Genomic DNA, 17,984 nt, shown 5'->3' with positions numbered 1-17,984 from the left:
TCATACAAAGCATACATTCAATTGTTCACAGTACCATTATATAGTTGTGCATTCATCATTAAAATTAATTTTTGAACATTTTTGTTACCACACACACAAAAATAATAAGAATAAAAATTAAAGTGAAAAACAACAATTAAAATAAAAAAGAACACTGGCTGCCTTTTTTTTTTTCCCCCATTTTTCTACTCATCCATCCATACACTGGACAAAGGGGAGTGTGGTCCATATGGCTTTCCCAATCACACTGTCACCCCTCATAACCTACATTTTTACACAATCATCTTCAAGATTCAAGGGTTCTGGGTTGCTGTTTGATAGTTTCAGGTATTTACTGCTAGCTATTCCAATTCTTTAGAACCTGAAAAGGGTTGTCTAAATTGTGCATAAGAGTGCCCACCAGAGTGACCTCTCGGCTCCTTTTGGAATCTCTCAGCCACTGAAGCTTATTTCATTTCCTTTCATACCCCTTTTGTTCAAGATGTTCTCCATCCCACGATGCTGGGTCTAGATTCCTCCCTGGGAGTCATAAGTATTGAATATTTTTGTCTTTCAGTTTTCTCATCTGTAAAATGGCTTTAACAAATAAGACCCATCTCAGAGAACTGTTTGAAAGGGTTAAGGATTAAATGAGATAACGTATCTAAAGTAGCTGGCACATACTTGCTCAGCAAATACCAGCTATTATTGTAATTGTATTGAAATTACTGTATTGTGATTGTAAGTTCTTTCCATTTCTAACAGTTGACACAGTGCCCAGTACAGTGCAGTTTCTCCAGAATTGTGAAATGAATTAATGCAACATGTAGTTGAAGACTATAGGGTATATAAGTGCCCCACCCCCTCTCCCGCCTCTCAGTCAGAATTACAGCAAAGAAAGAAGGGAATAAGACCAAGACTGGGAATTTACACATTAATGGCGCTGTGAAGAGGCAGCTTTAGTAATGACAAAGAGAAACCGTTTTTTCAAGGTAATAAGTACAACAATTAAAAACCGAGAGTCATTACATCGGCAGGCAAAACAAACGTGGAGCTTGTGCTCATGGAGTTTACAGTCGGGTACATTGCTCTATCACAATATCCAATACATACCTACCAACACATTTACAGCGTTTTGCAATTTATCTCTCTCAATGGAATAAACTTTGAGGAGGAAAGTTTTTTATCTAACTTTTAATCCCCAGCACGGACCAAGGCCTAACACACTCCTGGAGCTCAATAAATATTTAGGGACTGAATGACGCGGCACAAAAGGAAGTAACGCACCTAATAGTCTTAGTGGAAAGCAATCAGCGGAGAAATTCAGTCCCCCAAAAAGCAAAATTTTCATCCTAAGATCTTGAGATTCCCACAGTCTGCGCGGCAACAGGAACGAACCTTTCTTTGAATTTCAGCGATCCCAAAACTTGGCCTGAAAAAGTATCCGCGGCCTTAACCGCATTACAAAATTGCAAATCTTTTACACTACGGCAGCCGCGTAGTACCAACGCTTTCTTATCTAGCTCTGACTGGGTAGGGACGAGGGCCCCGCCCCTGATCCACACTAACCAATCCAAACTGCCAGACTCGGTAGCGCGGTGTCTTCTGGGATCTGTAGGCTCCTGAGTTTAGGCTTCCCTCTAGGTTCTGACTACAACTCCCGGCGGACACGAAGTTCTAAGTCTGGCCCTCTTGCCTGGGGGTGGAGCCGAGATATTGGGGGGCGGGCCCTCGTCCCTCTCCTATGTGGCCGTGAGTGGTGCGAGAGTTATTCGGCAGCGAGCCCCACGTGGTGTGGCGATTTGGGTAGCACGCTCTAGTTCCCCCGAGCTTCCCCGGCCTGTGGACCCGGCTTTCTGAAGAGATGCCGAAGGTCAAGTCGGGGACGAAGGAGCGGCGCCGCGCGCGACAGGAGCAGCGTCGGGAGCTGAAAAGCGCGGGAGGTGCGGACATCCGGGAGAGAGCTGGGGTAGGGTCGGGTCTTCTAGCCTGGCCGGGCCGGGCGCGCCCTCCGACACCTCAGCGGGGTGGCGAGGCAGGTTGGGACCCGCGCTCCTGCGAGCCCGGAAGTCTAGCGTTCCCGAGGCCAAGGCCGAACCCTGCGCGCCACTTCTGACCTTTCCAGCAGAAGGGATGGGCTTAAAGCAGTTTGTCAGTCCGGGCTCTGGGCTTGACGTTTGGCAGCTCTTGTTGGCGCAGAAATCTTCCCCCATCTCATCCTGTTTTCTTCCCCGGGACTGTCTAATGTCTAGTCCTAGTTGGGAAATTAAGGCTGTTTCCTTTTCTTCCAGGACTCATGTTCAACACAGGGATTGGGCAGCACATTTTGAAAAATCCTCTCATTGTTAACAGCATTATCGATAAGGTGGGTGTGGAAGAGGAAAGGGAGAGAGTTGTTCGGTTATTGACTTTGTTCTGAGGAATATTTACGCACCGAGAGGGTGCTTAGCATAAAATAGATGCTCTATAAATATTTGTTGAATGAATTGAAGAATTGTCTAGGATTCATTTATGTTGCCTTCTGCATATGCTTCATTCTGTGGGTCTGGGTTTTTCCAGTCCCAAATTCTGTATCTTTTTCTGGATTGTCCACTTCATAGGTGGAACTTTTTATTATTCTTCTTCTACTCCTCATCACTTTTTCTGGACATCGCTGTCAGTTTCTATTTGCTCCAGAGCCTCAAAAATTGTCTAACCACACGTTAGGAAGTCTGTTCCCCAGAAAAACTTACATGGTACATTTCAGTGCTACGTATAAATTATTTGGATTATTCCTTCTCCTTGCGTTATTGATATTCTCATGTTTTCATGGATGATTTGTAGCTAGGAGGTGAAATACAGGTGGTGAAAATTGTTTTTATGGTTACAAAATTCACAATTGGGAAGCATCCTGGAACTCTAAAAAGAGCATTCCATAGTTAAAGGATTTCATCCTTAGTATTATTTGCAAAATGAGGGTTGGCCTAGCTTTTTAACGTTTTTGGCCATTTATTTCTTTGAAAATCTCATGAAAGCTATGGACACAGAATATTGCAGCTATGTGTGCACATACACCCAGTTCTGTGTACAATTTATGGGTACTCTTGCATCCCTTGAAAGCCATAGCTGGGTTAAAAATTGAGAATTCCTGGTCCAACATTCCATGATTCTCAAGTAAGTTTATCATTTATAATCCTTTTCTATTTGAATTTGTGTTATATGGATAGAGTTGATAGCAAAATGCTATTGGAGGGTCATTTCCAAGGTGGAATGCAGAATGCCAGTCCCAGAAAGAACTGCTATTCCTGCTTTTCTGACTCCTAAATTTGAGGAGAATTAATTTAATAATTATGAGCAAAGATGTTCAGGTATAAATTAAATTATGTGTTTGGATGTACCTGACGAGCTTAAGATGGTTGTGTTTGCTTTTAGGCTGCCTTAAGACCAACTGATGTGGTCCTGGAAGTTGGACCTGGAACTGGCAACATGACTGTAAAGTTGTTAGAAAAGGCAAAAAAGGTAAAGTGGAAATGTAGAGTTTTGGTATCACAAATAACTGTGTTAGCAAGCTCATCTGGTTTACAAATATAAATGTATTTTATTTAATTGCTTTTTAAATAGTGACTTGACAAATTTTATTTTAGAAAATATATGGTGTACCTCAATCAGGAAAACAGAAACTACATTCAGTATTTCAATACAGAGAATTTAACATAGGGGATTGGTTAAATGGTTGTTCAAGAACAAAACAGAAACACTGAGGTAACCCAAAAATAATAATTGCAAAGAGCAGCTATCACCTCTAGGCTTGGGGAACAAAGGGAGGAAGTGGTGGTGTCGGAACCTACAACCTCGGAAGAGACCTGCAGAGCTGGAGCTCAGGCCTCTGAGTTTGGAGTGCCACCTGGCCACTGCGGGTACCTTCTTTGCCTCTTAGCTGACCCAGTGTCCAATTAAATAGAATCATTGTAGTGTCCCCTGGTGGAAGCAGACAGCACACTTTAAAGGGCTTATCTAAAGACAGCTTAATGAAAAGACTATTTTCAGAAATGTGGGAATGGGGTTAAGGGAATCAGTAAGGGTTATTGAAACATCCAGGCTAGCAACTGCAGGAAGCAATTACCATCCAAAGTCCTGAAAGGGCAAGAGGAGGAAACTGTTGCCAGAGCCCAGTAAGAACGGGAGCCATTGAAGAGAGGACACTCAAGTAGAGTGCTACCACTGCCAGAACTTCTGCAAGGCATGAGGTAAGCATTAGGAAACAAATACCCAAACTTAATTATTGCACCCTGTAATAGTCTGGTGCCTTTATTGGGAAATTCCAACTAGAAGTGAAAGGGCAGGGGAGCTGACTGCATCATCCTGCAGTCCAGGACACAGAGAAAAATACAGATCTGGGAGGAAAACAGACTAAGCAGCAGATGTATCTAATCTGAAGACAAGGTTTTCCTGGAAGTCAGTGAAACCTCAGCTGATACTGCAATAAAATTACAATTTCAGTTCATTTGATACCCCATTCATTTACTTGAGAGATAAGTTATCTATGGTATGTATTGTGTCTTAGAAAATGAGAGAAGTGATACACTCATTTTAAGAACAGTTGACAATTGTTTTGTATAATTCTAAGAGCACTGATTACACAGATGTACTATAGCAGTTTTACATCATCTTTTCAGTTACAAAGCATGGAACCAGATAAACATTATAATTTTGTTGATTATTTGGGTAGAATTCTTACATAGTCTGGTTTTTGTTTTTTCTGGGTGGTGTTTTTGGTTTCCTGTTTGAAATAATAGAGTAGGGTAGAATTGAAAGATTATTGATGGTAGAATTGGGAAAAGAAATTTAAATCATGTAAATCAGGTAAGAGTTACTATTGGGATAATTTCCCTAAAGAAACTTTTTTTTTTTTTTTCCTCCAGGTAGTTGCCTGTGAACTTGACCCAAGGCTAGTAGCTGAACTTCACAAAAGAGTTCAGGGCACGTGAGTATACATAATAGAATTGAAGTGCATTTCAATCTCTTGAAATAATATTCTTCTTTAATTTTTTCATTTCTTATTATCAGTCCTCTGGCCAGCAAACTTCAAGTAATGGTGGGTGATGTGTTGAAATCAGATTTGCCATTTTTTGATGCTTGTGTGGCAAATTTGCCTTATCAGGTATGTCTTCAAATTGTCAAAAACATCATACTTATGTTTTTATGGTGTGTCTTTCCTGGAAATAACTAGTTAATTCCCTTATAGATCTCATCTCCTTTTGTCTTTAAGCTGTTGCTGCATCGACCTTTTTTCAGGTATGTGACAAAAGACCAAAGTTACTGCCAAATGTTAGAAAGATTGACAGTTTAGACCATGAACACAGCCAATGAGGAAAGTCAGTTCAACTGACAAACTATTGGAGAATTTGTTTTATAGAAAATATTGATTTGTGTGGAGGTGTGCCTGCCTGCTGCCTTCTTTCCTCCCTTAACTTTCTTTGTTCCCTCCCTTCTTTTCTCCCTCCCCTTCCTGTACTCTTCTTCCTTCTGTCCTTCTTTTAATTGACAGAGTTATTTGGGGAGGTGTTGTGTAAGTGTTGTTTCTTGACGCCAGACAGCCTTTCCCTATTTTCTAATCCTCTTTTCATTACCTTAGGTCAGGCTTTTTGTTACTTTATGTCTAGAAATTGCAGTGGCCTTTTAACTGGTCTTTAGTATAGTCTAAACTAGTGGTTTTTCAAACTGCAAGTCTAAAACCCCTTAGTGGTTATAAAATCACTTTAGTGAGTCATGACCATCATTCTCTTTTAATGACAGAGAATAGAATATATCAGAGGGCACTGCATGTAGTCCAGGTGATTGTTGTTTCATGAAACTTTTCAGTTTTGTAAGTGTTTCAGTTATATAAATGCATATACAAACAGGTATTTGTTGCCTGGGTTGCCAAGTCAAATGTATTTCTTAATGTGGCATATTGTCAAAAAATTTGAAAGTTGAAGCTAAGCTTTGAAGATGTTCTTCTCATTCAAGAACCTTCAAAAATTCTCCCTATTATCTACTGAATAAGAAAGTCCACATTCCTTACCCTCTTAAATCAAGGGACATCAAATGTCACAACCTGCCCCTCCAGCCTCAGCCCTTCTGTTAGGGTGTTTGCTGTCCCATGAATAGGGTTCTGCTACTGAGTCAATTTTGTTTGTTTTGGTTTTGTTTTTCCAGAAAGAGTGATGGGTTAGTGCTGATCCGAAATACTTTCTCTCTGATCACTGAAGGCTTTTATTTACAAGTTTGCTTCCTTAGGGTTAGGGGTACAGCCAGTATAAAACAAAAACAAAGCCAACTGGCTTACTTTGTGCTAATAAAGCTAAGGCTGAAAGTGTTCTCCTACATTCTAACCAGTTGAACTAATTATCATTAACCACAGATATTGCTTTGCTCTATTTCCCTCCTGATAAAATTCTTTGAAGTTAAAATACATTTATAGTTGAAAGTGAACATTTTCCTTATTCCCTTCCATCTCCTTTCTCCTCAGATGTGCTATACTCATGTTTCAAAGAGAATTTGCTCTCCGACTGATTGCAAAACCTGGAGATAAGTTATACTGCAGACTTTCTATTAATACTCAGTTGTTAGCACGTGTGGACCATCTAATGAAAGTAAGCAATTTTTATTATTGGAATAATCTAATTTAACTCATCTTTGAGCATCTTCCTATGGCTTCTGTGAGAACACCTTTAACTACTAACTTAAATTTGTCTTTGAAAGAACTAAACATTTTCTGACTAATAGGTTGGAAAGAATAACTTCAGACCACCACCAAAGGTGGAATCCAGTGTTGTCAGGATAGAACCTAAGAATCCGCCACCACCTATCAATTTTCAGGTGAGGTTTAAAAAAAATGTTTAGGCTAAAAGATGCGTATGTATAGCAGCAGAATAAAGTGAACCTTAATGTTCAAAAGTAGGAAAATATAATTATGATACATGGTTATGATGGAGTAGATGGGATAATTTGAAGCAAGATAGTTGTAAAGACCACAAAAGAGCCTGGAAAATGTTTACAAAGGGCAAAAATATTAGAATGCAGTTGTGTTTCACTGAAGATTATTGCTCTGGAAAACATGTTATCTATTTGAATAGGACTTGGGAAACAAGATAAAGTGAAAATAGTTGTGTTAATAGAGTAATATTGTGGGTAACACTTTTAAAACAAAATCCTTGTTCTTGGAATTTCAAAAAAGAAAAAATCAGACCACTTGTAAAACTTTCGTATAGTTGCGTTGGCTAAAAACATGATTGTGTGGTCAAGAACTGGTGATAAATGGAGTGGTTTAGGTGAGATGCACAAGTTATATCTCCTCTGTTTTGAACCCTGTTAATTTTGAAAATAATACTTAAGTTTAAATAAATGTATTGTTCTTTTAGATTTGGAGCAATTTATATTTTCTTTAAAATTCAGGATAAAATACCATGCAATGAGGACATAAAGTATAAAAATCTTAAGTATACATCTTGCTTTTGCATGTGTGTGCCAGCCAGATCAAGATGTAGAACGTTTTCATCACTCCAGTAGGTTCCCTCCAGTAAAAAGACAAAATAATACCTAGCAGGCATAGCCAAGAAGCTTGTTATTTTATAAGGAAATATCTATCTTCTGTTTCAGGAATGGGATGGCCTAGTAAGGATCACTTTTGTTAGGAAAAACAAGACATTATCTGCTGCATTTAAGTAAGTGGTTTATTCATTTAAGGTGTGTGAAGGACTAGTGCTGTAGGTACTGTGCTAAGTGCTAGACTTTGGTCCTTTTCCTGCAGAGCTATCCTAAAGCACAAAGCTTATCCATTTCCAGACCTACCTCACCTTTTTCACTGGGATACAGAATTTAATAAAGAAAGTTCTTGGAATGGGGTGATAACAAAGCCCTTCCATGCTTGTGAAGGATTCATGCCATTATATTAACTTAAAAAATGTAACACATCAATTTGGGGTACGAGGGCAAAAGAGAGGAGAGCCATACTTTTAGAGGGTTTTGGGATCTTTTGTGGAGTCTAGGAGAACTTTAATACTTTAAGAGGTGCTAATTTATTATGACTTTACTTTTCAAATATAGTTTGTGATTATTTCGTAAGTGTAAATATCAAGCACCTTTTTAAAATTCCTTAATTTGACAATATGGAAGAAAGAATCTTATACTAAATTGAAAGGAAATTGTGCTCCTTGATTTTGGAATAATAATAGTGATATCACTTCTTTATACTATAGGTCAAGTGCAGTGCAACAGTTGCTGGAAAAAAACTACAGAATTCACTGTTCAGTCCATAACATTGTAAGCAGAAAATGTTTCTGTAGTTTCAATGATTTGTCTTTTAAAATATCCCTCTATCTTCATTCTTTTCAGAAAATGTCATTACAAGATTCTTTTATTTGTGTATTACTTAAATGTGAGGCAGTATATGATGTATAATTAACACAATTTCAATTTGAATTCTGACAGCTCACGGATGCTGTATATTTGTGGAACACATCTGAACAACCTTATTCTCTTTAATTCTTGACAGCTGTTGTCAGTCATAACGAGAATCAGATTCAGCTTAATCATAATTTCCTCAAAGCTTCAAGTATGTGTAGTTTGCAGGGCTTAAAATAATTGTGTCCACCCATTTCGTGTCTTCTATATTGTGAAAATCCATTCCTATTTGTCAGTTACATAACAATTATAAATTTAGTTACCATTTTCTCTGTAATTTTTTTTTAATACCCAGAAATTGAAATAATATAATAGACTGAATAACCATTGTCTTGTTGGGAGTTCATGCCTCTTATTATCTGTGCAACACTTTCTTTAAACAAGAGTATGTGGTATGTGGTATGTGGTATTTACTAACTTTTTAGCTCCTTCAGCTTAAGCAGAGCAGACAGACAAAGGCAGTTTCCTTTGTAATTTTTATGACTCAGATCCCCTATGGTATAATATGCCACATTGCCTACTGCTTGAATAGGAATATATTAAACTGGATTAAGAAAAATCTTTGGATAAAGATGTGAATTAAATATAAAATACTTAATATTCCCAAGGGTTGGAGAGATCATTTCTTTGAACAAAAATAGCTGGTTAAGCTGAAATTGTGGCAAATGTGAGTTATTTTGAAAGGAATAATTGCTTTAAATTTTAGTTTACAACTTTAAGTGTTGCAGATCATTTTGTGATGCCTGAAACTAGTAAGATCTCAGGATTTTAAAGAAGACGGGCAATATACATGACTAGCTCATTCAACTTTGAGTATCTGGTATATGATAAAGATCAATCAGTTAACTAATTAGAGATCTAAATCTTCTCTGCACAATTCTTCTCGACTTTCCAAATGATCAGTAATAGATGTATTAAAGGTGACTTTTATGACTTACTGAACTAAAAAAAAAAGAGTCAAGGTGACTTCATTAAAGATACGTTGTTCATTTATTCTGAATCTTATATTGATAGATAATACCAGAAGATTTCAGCATAGCAGATAAAATACAGCATATCCTAACCAGCACAGGTTTTAGTGACAAACGGGCCCGTTCCATGGATATAGATGACTTCATTAGGTAATTACATTTTTTTCCCCTAAGTGTTTACATTTCTTTACCATGACACCTTCAGATTTTAAAGGCTTTTAAGCGGTATAAGGTGCTACCTGGGAAAGTCATTGCATAGCACTTCCATGGTATGGAAAAGTATTTGGTGTAGAAGGTAGAGGCTAGTTAGCTGCAGCAGAATGAACATGTTTTTAAAGAGCAGTAGTAAAGAACAGTCAGAGCCAGGAGATAGCCTCTGTGTTAATATGTGTTGTGTGTGTTCTCTTTCCCATATGCCCCCCTCCCCAACTCTCATTCATAGTCTTAGTCTTAGGGCTTGTCTCTTCTAAGTTGCAAGACAGAAGAAGAATGACAATTTTCTTAGCAATAATTGGATTTGATCCTTTTTTTTTTTTGATTTGGGAATAGCTAATATTAAGCAGAGCTAAAGCTTGAACTAATGTCAGTTACAAACATACTTGGTTAGCCATTTCAATACAGTTAGTTGTTTTGTGGTCTGAGGAAGTTCTGCACACCTAGAGTAAAAAAGGATGAGATAATTATCTGGGAAATTTATACCAAAATTTGTTTTCCTTGAAGAAGTCTTACGAAAGCAGAGTAAGGCTGGAATCACCCTGGAAATTATTCACCTGTGCTCATAACCAGTTTAAATTCTTAACAGACTGGCATTTACTACATAGAAGTTCTTGCCTACTTAACCAGTACACATTTAAAGCTTCCATATTCTAGTGGTTGAATACAAAATGAGGGTAGCAGACTGTTCTAAAAGTCATTGGTTTGACTTTTCTAAGCTGGAAACACAGTTATATATAACTAAGATAAATAAGGTATGTATATTATTTTATTAGCAGGTTAGCAGTATTAGTGGGTCTTCATTAGATGTTTATCCAACGAATTGAATGAATAATGCCTTCCCTTTTAGGCATTAGAACCCATCTGGTCCTGTTCCTATGGACCAGCCTGAAAATAATCTTACTTTCCTTTGTTCTCATCAGATTTCCTCAAGGATATTGAGCAAATGCAGTTTACTAACTAGAATCTGATAAATATAAAGGTATCCGCAGGGAGAAGCAGTACGTAAATAATAAGAACTTCAACAACAGTGAGGTCAGAGAGAATGAGCATATGAATTTAGCTTTCATCTGACTTCTGCCTCTAATTCCTAGCAGCTTTCTATCTGGTTACCATGATGAAGTGGAATGAGGGCCAATGAACTAAAACAACCTTAGACAGTGGAAGTTCAAGAAAATTTTAGTCAAATTCATTATAATTTAAGATGTATAGGCTGTGACAAAAGAGGCAATGATATGAGGTACTTTTAACCTATATTTATATTTTAAGTTTAGTTTGAGGGTAAGTTTTCCTTAATGACCAGTGTTAGGAGTGGGTGGGCTTCATAGGTTTGCTGATGTGTTTATGTTTTACAATTCATGATATAAGAACTATACACTATTCTGTGCTACAAATTAGCCTTTCAGTGCTATCCATTTTTGTTTCTTTTTTCAGATTGCTACATGGATTTAATACTGAAGGTATCCATTTTTCTTAGATATCTGGAAAGCAGAATTTTTCAAGGTCAAGAAAAGAAACTGGACTTTATATATTAATAATTTGAGAAGACGAACTGTGTTTTGCACTGGGACAATATTTGCTTGACTACTTTTTAATATTACTATTGTCATCATTTATAATTCTGAATTGTTAAGGTAGTAAGTCAGTTCTAAGTACCCAGGGTATTTGTTTCATTTTGGATATATAACAGGGAAGGATCCAATCCACAGTACTAATCAAGTTAAAGAGCCACAGACATGCACAAGTTCACACTGAAAACTTATTTCTAACAAACAGTTTATTCTGTAAAGATGTTACTTTCCTATTCATTGTTATATATTACTGTGATGAACTCTTTAGGCCTTCACCTGTTCCTCAAGTAGTAAAAAAGTTAAAATATGCTCAACTAGTCATGTCTTCCCCATACCATTTCTTATTCACATGTAAAATAAAACAATTGGTTCTTAAAATGTTTTCTTTGCTTTTCTCACTCTTTCCCTCTTTATCCTATACAATATCTGCTATTAATTCCCCTGGCCCACCCTGTTAGCTAACCTGCAACATCACAGACTACAACAGGGTTCTGTGTTAGCCTTAGTCTGCTACTGCCACCATGTGGTGCCACACATAATTACTTCTGGGCATGACTAACCCTATCTATCTGATAAATGTGTACATAATTACTTCTGGGCATGACTAACCCTATCTATCTGATAAATGTGTAAGTATGTTTTTTCTTGGGGACAGTCATAAGTTTAACAAACTTTCAAAGGGTTTTGCAAATCAAAATTGGTTTTAGCTATTTTACTGGCTGCTAAGGCCTCCACCCTTCAACTTAAAAAAAAAATCTGAAAAATAGTCATTTTCCTACCACTGCATATAATTTCTGGGGAATTAAAATTTCCAGTATTTTTTCCATATACCTGATGCTTAGTTTTAAGCTATTTTAAAACTGTTGAGAATTTCAAAAGATGTCATAAACAAAGTCTTACTAGCTACATTTAAATCATTAGCTATATAATACTTAGTGCTGTAAATGTCTTTCAATAGTTATAGTAATTGATTATTTTATTTATAAAAGAAAACTGAATAAAAATATCTTCACTGATATTTGGTTTTCTTTATACTGTTTCCAATTAATTTAGCAAAAGTACACTGAGTAAACCTAGAAGGGAAGGCAAGTTGCCTAAACAGATTTTTTGAAATCTGGCTTCACAGTCATATATTAGACATTCGTACATAGTTAAAATAATGCATGTTCTTATTTACTTATTAACGGAGGGATATTAGCTTTCAAGTCTGAGAAAGAATTAAAGAATATATAATCCAGAACAAAAAACTAAAGTTAACTCTTTAAATAATACCTGCATGTAGCCACTTGTTACATGAATATTAAATATACTTGAGTGTTGGATTTTTTTTAATCTCACAAAACTACTTATTTTACAAATTTCACTTATACCATCTCTATCCTTACAACCCCAAATAGCAAGGTTTTAAATTAAGATTTAATTTGCTCTCTTAGGTAATTCTCTCTACCCCATTAACTATTTTTAGTCCCTTTCCTGGCTTTTAGTTTTCCCTAAAGGATTGGATTATATTATTTCCAAGATCAGAATGAAGCCAGTCATAGTATAAGGCAGCATATTTGTCTATAAAGAGACCTTCTAAAGATAGTGCCTATCAAATGCAAACAACAAATTGCAGCTAATATGTTGTGCTTTAAAGTGAGCAAATCCACATTTCTTTTTTGCCCTTTTAAGGGTTGGTTAGTCTCAAAAACTACCCTTTTTAAGTCTCTGCAAGGTTAGTAGTAGTTCTCCAGTCTTCCTCTTCTCTTTTAAATAAACACAAAAGGAACATGTTTTAACAGCTGCAAAAAAAAACCTGAGTCCCTTCCAAAACAAATGTGATAGTACCAAAGTTCATTATCTCTAAAAGTCATTTATTGTGACTCTCTACATTCATTTTAGATTTTGTGTTTACACAGAAGGAGCTTTTCACCATGGTATTAGGATTTCCCACAACTGCCTTCTGGGTTCTCTGAACAGTGAAGTAGAGAATCTGGCTCGTGACTCTCCTAGCTTCCCTTTGGCCCATATGAATGAGCTAGTAGTTCCCCAGAGTAAATTGAAATAAGGTATTCTTGGAAGATTTTGTTGCTGTTAATCTACCCCTGGATTTTATTCTGGAAACTAAGGAAAAAACGAGAGAGAGAGAGAGAAATCCTTAACAAAGGATTTACATGAAAAGTGGCCAGTTTTCTTCTTGGAGTAGCAATCCGTAAAAATAAATGCTGCCATTCAAAAAGTAGCATACCCTACACCAATCTACTGGTGAGAACTTGGTGATTCTACCAAATAATGGTGCAACATCACACATTAGGTACTTGATGGAGCTCAGGTTAGGTCTGCCTCTTAGAGTAATATCAATTCTTTTTTTTTTTCCACTTCTTTTTCAAGAGAGTTATGTACACTTGGCTTAAACTAACAGTTCTATTGTGGACTTTCAATGTACATGTAAATGTTCATGCATCAGAAGCCAATTTCCTTTAATAGGACACTAAAAAGGTAAATTTTTTGGGTGATAATGGACACTTCAACTTAAGTAATGTCACTGGTAAGGATCAAATTGCACTATTAGTCTTGTTAATACCACAATGCAACACACACTGCATATATATGTGTTATCCTAAGATAAAACTCTTCTCAGAATTTCATTGCTTTTTATTATACACCAACTAGTTTATATTTTAGTTCTTTACAAAGAAAACGCTAAGAAAATTATAACCACGTCATATGGTTTGAAAATCGTAATTCCAGATTTCTTTACATATAAGATGGAATGGTCCAGCAGCTATGTCCACTGTCACAGACTTTAGTTCCGTTCAATGATATGGCACATTCTGTAAAATTAACTAGTCACACACAAAAATTGTCTCAAATACAGTAAAAATGTACACACAATAGAGGTAATTTACAATGACAGATAAGGAATGTAATTTATCTTGGCTGTGCTTCAGAAATTTAGGATCAGTAGCCTTTACTCAAGGCACAAAGCAGGAAGAGGTGAGCACAGCTGTCCCTAGGAGTGGGCAAGGTATGTACAATCACTGATGAGGTATGCATGCATGCAAAGGATTTAAAATTGTTCAGTCTTGCTACGAAAATTGAACCGAGTTAAAAGGAAATGCTGTGGCTTCCTCCTACTACCCACCTTTGGACCAAGTCCACAATCTTACTTCATCATATAGAAAGCAAAATTGGCAAGATCTCCAAAAGTAAATCACCATTTGGGTAAATGAAACAAAATGCTTCAATGATCCCAATTCTTGGTTATGCTTCCTGGACTAGAAGCATTTTGTAGACAAAGGAGTGTTTCACAAAATTGAAATGTCATTCAGGTGAAGGACAAGACATTTTCCACAGACACTTAAAATTTGAAACTTTCAAATGGCCCCAGTGGCTGAACCATTTTATGTTACAGTAGCAGCAAATGATGATTTAAAGGGCACGGGGTCTCTTCGGGTTGATTTGCTTGCTGGCCTGTTCTTCTTCTTGTAGAGCTGCACGAAAAGATTTCACTTTATCTTGGGGGGAAAAAAAAAGAACAAAGGAATAAATACTACATTACATGCAATACAGTATACAATTTTATAGCTCCTAGCAAGTTAGTTCTCTTATTTCATAACAAACTTTTGGTCTTGTCCATAAACTTAGATCTAAGTGCAATGCTCAACCATAGCAACAGTTCCATTATAGATTGCTGGAAATATCTATTTTTCTCTATCTTTCAACTGGTTTCTGTTCTTTTTTTGGCAAATTTTACAAGTGTTCAGTTTTTTTCTTTAATATTTTATTGTGGTACCATATATACAATTTATGGTGTTCAGTTTTAAATTATTTCAATTTCTTTTGGAATGTAGGTAGGCTGTATATGTGTGCAAAAAATATATTCATATCCAAAAGGAAAACTGTTTATTTTAGTAAACTGTGAAACAGACACTTCTCTCAATATTAGGAAATTCCCATTTCCACTTCCTATTTTATCTTTTTAAGGTATCACATTTAAAAGATTTGAATTTTGTAAAAGAAATGACTTTTTTTCCCTCATCAAGGAATGTGACGGGGGATAACACAGGGGGATTCCAGGATAATATATTTCTTGGTTTTACACATCCTATCCTAGTATCTAATTTGTCATGTTCTGATTCACAGGCACCTAAGAATAAGAAATATAAATTGGCAGGGGCAAACAGCAGTCAGCTGTGAAATGAGAAATTTGTTTATAACAGTGGTTCTCAACAGGGGCTTATTTAGCACCCCCGGTGATATTTAGTAATGTCCAGAAACATTTTTGGTTGTCAAACCTGGGGTGGTGCTACTGGCATCTGTAGGTTAGGACCAGGGATGCTGATAAGCATTGTACAATGCACAGGACAGCTTCCCAAAAGAATTACCCAGCAAAAAATGTCAGTATTGCCAAGGTTATGAAAACACTGGTCTATAACCTTCAGAAGGAAAGGAACATACGGAGTTGGAAGCTCAATTTCTTTCCACTTTTCAGAAGCACAATCATGCTTCAAAAGTCTTCTGAAATTTAGAAAGGAATTTAAGGATTTGTGCATCTGGGGTCTGCTAATATCCAATATAAGCTCTCAAACTTCTCATATTAATATCAAAATTATCTCTGGATGATGAATAATGCAATATCTGGGTAGTAGTTTTTTCAATGTTCTGCATATACTCAATGTACATGGAACCTGAGGAAATTGAGGAAAAAAACTCACATTGAATGCTGTAAACTGCAGAGAAAAAAATTGAATGCATTATGATCTGTCTTTTGAGTAAATTTAATATAGAAAAACTGATTGTGAATAATGGCAGATTAGAAAAAATGATCAAAAAAATTTACATCAAGGCTTGAATATGAAGAATGCAAAAACAAGTGTAAATTTTAGAAATCCTACATTTGCACAAACAATTCTAAATTGGGGAAATGGTCACTGCTGACTTTACAGGATATGATTTCAAATAACCAACCCCACAGTGGGCCCACACCACACACAATACCACATATAAACTGAGGCAGCTAGGTTGCCAATGCCTAAGAAGCTTGCACATACAAGAAATGCATTTTAGAACTTTCACAGATAAGCTAATTAAAAGGCCAAAAAGATCCGGCATGTGGGTAAGCATGAAAGGAGCAAGGCGCTGCTCTGTGTCCATTTCAGTTAGTTCCCTTCCTGAGCAAAGCAGAAAGGGGCAGTCTTCCAGAAATCTTTCCCTTGACTTTTCTGAAAAGTATTAGCCTATTAAGCTAAAGTGGTAGGGTATATAAAGGTATATATAAAGTGGAATGGGTATATAAAATTTGCTAATTTGTTAAAATACATATTCTTCTTTAATCCTAAGATGTCTACCTTCTCAAAAAACTAAAACAAAAAACAAGATGACTAGAGAGAATGGGAAATGACATTCCATTGTTTTCGAACAGAATGGATGGTTTGCCTTTATACTTCTGGAAAAAAGACACTAAATGGTGCCCATAATTTTCACTTCATAATCCCTCTTGGAATATGAAATCTTCCCACTAAAGTATATACAAATACCAAACAGATTTCAGACACTAAAATGAAGAAAATTACCCCGAAGCTCAGTTAAAATGTCTATTTTTTGCTCAAGAATAGCTTCAAGTTGTGTAGCATATGAATCTACATCATAGTCTACTTCTTCAGTCATCTCTAGGAGAGCCTTTTCATCTTCTAACCATCGAATAGATTCCTAAAAGGATAAAAATTAAATAATCCATAAGCCTCTCTGTAAGACAGAAACCAACTTACATATTTTGTTAAATATAATCAAACATACTTAAGATGGTATTTTCTAAACTATTAATAAACATAAAACATCTTTATTCACAGATAACAAAATTATAAGAAATATTTTTTTTTAATTTGAAAACAAATATGTATATGATGGTCCAAGCAAGATGACTTCATTTTTCTGCTTTTACTTTACCTTGAGTGGAGGTTATGAGGAGGGAATGATTCAAACATATAAATATCAATGAGCAGAGTAAGTCTCAAAACCTCATTAGCTGTCCCTAAAATAGGGGAAGATAGGGTATAATAAAGCTACTAAGCAATCTCATAGAAGCTACAGAGGGAGGCCTAGAATTTGTAAGTCATTTGAAATTAACTTATCAGTTGGGGCCTCTGAGCAACTGGGCCAAGAGGTAATTTCTATAAACCAGCTCTTCAAAACTATTTTAACTATGAGGGACCAATGGATGGCCAATTTTAAGAAAAGAGCCAAGTGAATCCACTAAATGGCAGCTACTTACTATTCTGAAATGCCACAAAGAAACCCTTAATTCTTAACCAATTTTACATGTGTGGAATTTATGAGTTCCATTTTATAGCACTCTGAATCATATGGATTACTAACAAGGCCAGAGGCTAACTTTTTAGGGTACAACACAATCTCAATTTTCCAAACATCAATGCACTTTAATGGCTATTCATAACTAGACTATATATTACTAGGCAGAATTAGTTACCCTAGATAAAAGTACCTATTAGAAAATATATATATGTATTGATTAGAAAACATAAACACACTCCAATTTTTTTTCTTTTCCTTCAGCCATACACTTAAATGTTTTTACTATTTTAAAAAATGGCAGATTATAGTATGGAGGAACAATAAATGGAATTGTAGAAAGTATACTTGATTCAAAGTCAGAACACCCAGTTCTGCCAGTAAACAGCTGTGAGACATCATGGTACAATATCTATAAAGTGGCCGAGTGGGAAATGATGGTCCTTACACAACATCTTGTTCCAAAAGGGCACAGACATCAATTTTCTTAATTACAAGTACCCTTTCTTGACTTAATGTAAACACCTAGGACTCT

The 17,984-nt window shown here is 36.3% G+C and overlaps 2 protein-coding genes across 8 annotated transcripts in view; one reads left to right on the top strand and one right to left on the bottom strand.

Annotated features, from left to right (window-relative positions):
* Positions 1-1,697: 1,697 nt before the first annotated feature.
* Positions 1,698-12,049, top strand: DIMT1 (DIMT1 rRNA methyltransferase and ribosome maturation factor). Of its 4 annotated transcripts, none has more exons than XM_037798806.1 (12): positions 1,698-1,922; positions 2,271-2,344; positions 3,391-3,477; positions 4,881-4,942; positions 5,026-5,119; positions 5,228-5,253; positions 6,470-6,593; positions 6,727-6,819; positions 7,600-7,664; positions 8,199-8,262; positions 9,418-9,524; positions 11,022-12,049. In XM_037798806.1, the coding sequence occupies exons 1-12, from the start codon at positions 1,844-1,846 to the stop codon at positions 11,062-11,064; spliced, it is 918 nt and encodes a 305-aa protein (XP_037654734.1). In that variant the 5' UTR covers positions 1,698-1,843; the 3' UTR covers positions 11,065-12,049. The 4 variants fall into 4 exon arrangements, with proteins under 4 accessions (XP_037654734.1, XP_037654733.1, XP_037654735.1 ...); XM_037798805.1 differs by having other exon boundaries at positions 1,700-1,922; positions 5,204-5,253; positions 11,022-12,046; XM_037798807.1 differs by having other exon boundaries at positions 1,815-1,948; positions 5,204-5,253; positions 11,022-12,043.
* Positions 9,839-17,984, bottom strand: part of KIF2A (kinesin family member 2A) — a 106,285-nt gene continuing 98,139 nt past the window's right edge. For all 4 annotated transcript variants that reach the window (XM_037798801.1, XM_037798802.1, XM_037798803.1 and 1 more), the window contains 2 exons: positions 16,714-16,849; positions 9,839-14,655 (listed from right to left, as the gene is read on the bottom strand). In XM_037798801.1, coding sequence (XP_037654729.1) covers positions 14,570-14,655; positions 16,714-16,849 — 222 coding nt within the window. In that variant the 3' untranslated portion in view covers positions 9,839-14,569. The remainder of the gene's footprint in view (positions 14,656-16,713; positions 16,850-17,984) is intronic.

Source organism: Choloepus didactylus, chromosome 11 (genome assembly GCF_015220235.1).
Source record: "Choloepus didactylus isolate mChoDid1 chromosome 11, mChoDid1.pri, whole genome shotgun sequence".
Lineage (NCBI taxonomy): Eukaryota > Metazoa > Chordata > Mammalia > Pilosa > Megalonychidae > Choloepus > Choloepus didactylus.
The sequence above is the reverse complement of the archived record's forward strand: the minus strand, read 5'-3'. Positions and strand labels throughout refer to the sequence as shown.